Source organism: Lathyrus oleraceus, chromosome 2 (genome assembly GCF_024323335.1).
Source record: "Lathyrus oleraceus cultivar Zhongwan6 chromosome 2, CAAS_Psat_ZW6_1.0, whole genome shotgun sequence".
Taxonomy (NCBI): Eukaryota; Viridiplantae; Streptophyta; class Magnoliopsida; order Fabales; family Fabaceae; genus Lathyrus; species Lathyrus oleraceus.
Genome location: NC_066580.1, coordinates 95,841,072 through 95,847,252, shown reverse-complemented (window position 1 = coordinate 95,847,252; position 6,181 = coordinate 95,841,072). Strand labels below are relative to the sequence as shown.

The 6,181-nt window shown below is 34.3% G+C and overlaps 1 protein-coding gene across 1 annotated transcript; it reads right to left on the bottom strand.

The window, feature by feature from the left end:
- Positions 1-4,070: 4,070 nt before the first annotated feature.
- On the bottom strand, positions 4,071-5,551 carry LOC127121164 (MYB-like transcription factor 4). The gene is made up of 3 exons (XM_051051749.1): positions 5,422-5,551; positions 5,035-5,164; positions 4,071-4,668 (listed from the first exon to the last, which is right to left on the bottom strand). Exons 1-3 carry the CDS (start codon positions 5,549-5,551, stop codon positions 4,275-4,277), a joined length of 654 nt encoding a protein of 217 aa, XP_050907706.1. The 3' UTR covers positions 4,071-4,274.
- Between the last annotated feature and the right edge of the window lie 630 nt (positions 5,552-6,181).

Here is a 6,181-nt window from a genome sequence, read left to right as displayed (position 1 = left end):
ACTCTAACCTGTTTGTTGAGTTTTTGTCAGGGCTCACATGACTTTTGCAGGGATAGCTTGCTTGGTGTCCCCCTTTATTTGTGGGATACCATTTGGAGGTTTATTCCGATTACTTGTATTGACTTGCTTTCTTTGATGGTGCCAGCTTGAGAGATCTCTGGGTTTCTCGCTTCTTTAGCCGTTATTACTTCGGATTTTATCCGTGTGGTTGATCTCTTGATCCTTCTACATCTTTTCAGCATTTTACCGCTTTCTTAGCTGGAAGACCTCAATAGGAGGCAATGTTTTCTTTTGTTTGTTTACTTTTGTGCCCAAAGACCTTCGTAAAGAGGCAATTGACGGATAAAAGGGATCAGTAGTCAATCCCCCATTATTCAGTGTGTCGTTCTTTAAGCTCACACTACGTGTCGACGCTTCAGAGCAAAAGCCCAAGATCTTTCGTCCGGTCAGTCAGTGGAGAGGGTTCCACCTTTCTGAATCCCCACCTTTGTCATGAGCTCACCCTGTCCAGGGTTAAGAGCTATGAGGTCTTATCCTCATTACCCTTTTGATCTGCTCACCCTGACGTTCAATGTCAGTGGTTAAGAGCCCATTTGATTGCCTTTTCATGGCTTGTTTGTCGAGGTTGATATGACCCCTCTTGACTAAAGCCCTACCCATGTACGTTGAGCCCCCTTGTTGGCGTGTTTACTTTATGCATGTTTGTTTTGTATGGTGTGATCGTCTCCCCCATAGGATTGCTAGGCTTCGTATAGTCTCTCGTTAGCATGTCAATTAAGGTAGCACTGTTCCTTCGTCTAGGACTTCCTTTTTGCAGGAGCATTCCTAAAACACAAACCAACTCATTGATTTTTCTTCTCCTAAGAACACGTTTACTCCTTCTACTATAGGCGAGTAAGTCTCCAAAGGTCGAGCATCCGGTAGATTGCGTAGTAACGTCGTTCGCCCTAAAAACACAATCCTTAACCCGTAGTTAGCCGAACTACGGTTTGCTCTGATTCTCATTCCAGATGAGATACGTAGGCATAAGACGTGATGTCTTAACGAGCACACTCCTCTCTAACCCATAGGTAGCCGAGCTACGAAGACTCTGATTCTCATATTCAGATGAGATACGTATGTAGTGGATGCGACATCCGTGCGAGTCATTTTCTTTTGACCCCCCTTTTAGTAAATAGTACATTAGATATACACACATCCTTTAGACAAGAACAACAAGAGTGGATCCCGTAGAGTACTACGGATGTGTAGGGGTGCTAATACCTTCCCTTCGCATAATCGGCTCCCGAACCCAAGATTTGGTTGTGAGACCTTGTCTTTTCCTTTCCTTTTTCCAGGTTTACTTCGAGCGTTTCCTTTCCCACCTTTGGGATAAATAACGCACGGTGGCGACTCTTCTGTCATTTCTTTTTCGCCGGGTGTTTTTTCGCATACTATATTTTTTTGGCTGCGACACCATCAAAGGATTTAGAGCATCAAAATTTGAAAGAGTTGTACCACCATCAAAGTGTTGAGTCGATTATCTGAGATTGTCAAACTAATGTCCAATAATTAAGTAGTTAATTATCTGCTCATTATTTATATGTCAATTAAAGATGATCATGTTGGAACAAGTTTGGTTCTACTACATCTACAATCCTTGAGTTTTGCTGATAACAAAATATAAAGAAAAACTTTGTACTCTAATAGTTTGTTAAGTTTGAAGAATCTGAACAAGCCAGATATTAGATAAAGTAGACTCTAAACAAGCCATATGGATGATAAAGTAGACTCCAAACAACCTAGCAGTTGGATAGACCAAACTCTGAACAAGCCAAAAGCTAAACAAAGTAGACTTTGAACTCTGGATAGATAGACTTTAGACTCTGGACATACAAACTTGGTTCTACTACATGTACAATCCTTGAGGTTTTCATTTGTATATTTTTTTAAGTGTAAATTCTAAATTTCATTGTGTGTATATTATTATTAATAATCATTCTTGTAAACACATATATTTGTATTGTAACTTTGAGTTTTTCCTTTAGGGACTAAGTTTAGTTTGTAGCCTCAAGAAGTCATTAACAGATAGTCTTTGAGTTTTTTCTTGAGGGACTAAGTTTAGTCATTAGCCTTGAGAAGTCATTGACAGTTGATCTCTGAGTTTATAATCTAATTGATTACTGGAATAAGTCTTTGTGAGAAGGCAAAATCACTCTGGAGGGTGGAGTAGACAAACCTAGTTAACGGTGAATCAGTATAAAATCATTGTGTATTTTTATCTTTGGTGTCCATGTCATTGGTTTGTGATTGGTTTTAAAAAACGTTGTCATATCTGAAACCCAATTCACCCCCCCCCCCCCCCATTTCTTTTGTTTCTTATACCTGTATATCAGAATATATGGTGTACACGTTCATCTGATGTCTGATGTCTTATGAAGGAGTTTCTGATAGTATTTTTCATATGTACAAAGAAATCATATCCATTTGCTTATGCATTACTACAAAACATACCTACAGTGAAGATATTTATCACGACAATTTATTCATCATAGTAATATCTTACTTTTACGGTTCCTAAGTCCAACCGTGGTCATAGAACTTGAGTGACAAGCTTCGAATATCAACATCAACATTTTTCCATTTTTTCAATAAAAATAAGCACGTGGTACTTAACTTTTTTTATTATTTAAAAATTAAAAGTATAACAACTACGGTTTTTTCTTGCAACCGTTGTGAAATTCTTTTCACTTAATAAAAACATAATAGGCACTTTATTTTGTTCATAACACACAAGGGTGCCCTAGCGAACGAGACGACAGCGATAGAGAAATATTCACCATCTTCATTCATTTCTGGAAACGAATATCATTTATGGAAACGAAATCTTTAACCTCTTCGAATTATGGTACGTTACTTTTATGTTTGTTGCTCTCTCTCTCTCTCTCTCTCTCTCTCTCTCTCTCTCTCTCTCTCTCTCTCTCTCTCTCTCTCTCTCTCTCTCTCTCTCTCTCTCTCTCTCTCTCACACACACACACACACACACACACAACACACACACACACACCACACACACACACACACACACACACACACACACACACCACACACACACACACACACACATATATATATATATATATATATATATATATTATATATATATATATATATATATATATATATATATATATATATATATATATATATATTGCGTTTACATTTCATTTCTTGATTTCTTTTTTAACATAATGACACTATGATGTGTATTGTTCATGTTGCCATGTTCAGATTTTGTGTAGTTACAAACTCATTATTGGGTTGTCGATTGTAGTCATGGTTATGAAAATGCATTAGGTTTTGGTTGAACCATCTTAGTCGACATAGTTAATATATCGAAGTTATGTTTGAGACTCTTGACATTTAACATTTTCAAATGTGATCATTATCATTCTTTTATTGAATTCTTCAACTAAGATTTCCAAACTAACAACTGCACGTCTATAACCGCCCACTCTATGTATGTGTGACTATGAGTTACACTCAAGTACACTTTCACTCATACTCGTAAAGTTTCACTTCATTCATACACAAATTTAAAGATCAGAATGCTAATCATTAATCATTCATAAATACTTGCTTTTATCATCGGAGAATCATAACTACCGAAACTGAAAATCTCATGGTGGTCCACAACCTAAGATCTATTTTCATCTCTAGGACAGAATAAAAAGATATTTGTATCATCTTCTCATTGAGATGTTACAAGTATTAAAAGTATATGTTTTATTTTTCAATAGACAATATCAATATATCAAATATATTAATATATTTTTAGTCCACCAATAGTTTGCACTTCGGTGGTAACACTTGTTTGTAGTAAGGGCTTTGTTACAACTAATGGACATCTTATAAAATGCATGAATGCATGCGCTGCATATATACGGTACATATCTAGAAAGACACATTCGTACATGCATATATAATTATTAACTCCTCTTAGAAATGAACTTTGAAATATTTCCAATCATATCCTGAGATCTCCTCATCATAAGATAAATATATACATGAAATTAATTATACATATCTCTCTCTTGCATTGAGACCTTAACTTGGAGAAAATAAAAATCTCTCGCACACCTCAAATTTCGTTACAGAAGCCCAATTAATTGATTAACCAACTAATCAATTTTTCTAGAATCAAATCCTGCCATGTAACTCTTTATTTTTCTTGCTTAATAGTTACACACTAGTACTATATATTCTCATACAAAACACCGTGAAGTGTATACATATTAACAATTAAGATCAATATCTGTATCCGTATCCATATCTCTAGTCCTCTGAGACTCACAATCCTTTGAAGGTAAAGCAATGGTTAAGTCAAGATTCAAAGAGGACGAAGAATTATTTTTCGATGCTTCTATCTTTCTCATAGCATCAAACGATTTGTTGAAGGAGAGTTTATTATTACTATTATTATTGATATCTTTGTTCATGGCCTCGTCACATATTGATGATGTGCCAGCATTAGAAACATGAGGATTAATACTAGGTAAGCCTTTGTGTAGCTTGTGATTATTTGGATCAATTCCCATTTTTATGAGCTTTCTACGAATATGAGAATTCCAATAGTTCTTCACCTCATTATCTGTACGTCCTGGCAATCTTCCAGCAATGAGTGCCCACCTAATATAGATACATATACATGTACAAATGTATATAAGTTTTATTATATAAATACATACTACTATATATAGGTTAAATTCACTATCAAAAGATGATATATTTGATACTAACATATACTACAAAACATGTTCTTATCAAGGAGTACCTAATTAACATTTTTGACACAACAGTTCTTTTACAAAAATATACATTTTTCATTTATGTGAATCACTATCTTAGTATTATAAAATCTATAGTTTGTGACTAAAATGGTGATTAACTACTTATTTCGACTCATCGGCCGGTGCTTTTATCCACTCGTTAACATTTTTTAAACATTTTATCGGTCAATAACTAAATAAAACCTTGTAATCGAGAGTAGTTTACCGATTGCCAAGGAGGGCATGTAGTTTAATGACGAGATCTTCTTCATCTTGATCAAAGATTCCACGTTTGATATCTGGTCGTAAGTAGTTTAACCATCTTAGTCTACAACTTTTGCCACAACGATACAACCCTAATCATAGTAATAATACATATATTATATACTTTTAACTATAAAAAATTTAATTGTGTATTAATATTTATATAAAATGGCTACACGATATAACTTACTACAGAATCGTTAAATTAACAGAAAAATTAATTAATTTCTTTTTCTTTTAATCTAACTGTTCTGCAGTAGTTTGTATCGTATAGAGAATACACCACGTCAGTTAGAAGAATGATATTATTGTATAGTATTAGTATGAGTGAATGAGATAACGAACTAACCAGCAGCTTTAGGAATGGATCCCCAACATCCTTCACCATGAACTTGTATATAATCAATAAGCTTTTGATCTTCTTGCTTAGACCAAGCACCTTTATTGATGTTTTCTTTGTCACAACAAGGCTTTCTCATTGTTGGTTATTTTTTTTGCTTAAAGTATAGAAAATGCTAAAAATTGTATATGTGTAGAGAGAAAGAGTACTTGTGAGAGTGGTTACTATGACAAATGTCACAGAGATAATAGTTAGATATATATTGGTAAAGAAGGGAGATCGATGTATGAGTTGACTTGGACTGGTGGTTTTGGTTGGTGTAGTTGGTGAATATTTTGTTTGTAATTTTTAGAATAGGGATACGAGGGTTTGACACTTTTGTTTTACAAGATTTTTCATTTGCTTACTGTTAAGTATAGGTCTTTTTCAATGAAATTGGTCTAACTAGAGAGACTAGAGTGCATGTAACATTAAAGTTATAAATGGAATTGTTTTTGGTTTTTGTTTTAGAGTTTACATAGAAATGTATGATGCTTCAAAGTTGGAAAGAGGCTTGTAGTGCAATGTTTGAAGTATTCATGTTGTATGTGGATTAAATTATATATAAGTAAATGTTTTTGTTGTTAGATTTGTCTAAACTCAAAAAAAAATTATACTACTCTTTATTTAAATTAACTTGCATTTACTATGCATACAGAGTTGGACCCCCCCACTATATGTGATAAATGAGAGACAACCTTAGCTAGTTTGGTGCAACAAATTGAAAATA

Coding starts and splice junctions, on each gene's coding strand:
- LOC127121164 (XM_051051749.1), bottom strand. CDS start 5,551: ATGAGAAAGCCTTGTTGTGACAAAGAAAACATCAATAAAGGTGCTTGG. Junction 5,165..5,421: donor ATCCATTCCTAAAGCTGCTG/GTTAGTTCGTTA, acceptor TACTATGATTAG/GGTTGTATCGTTGTGGCAAA. Junction 4,669..5,034: donor CATGCCCTCCTTGGCAATCG/GTAAACTACTCT, acceptor TATCTATATTAG/GTGGGCACTCATTGCTGGAA.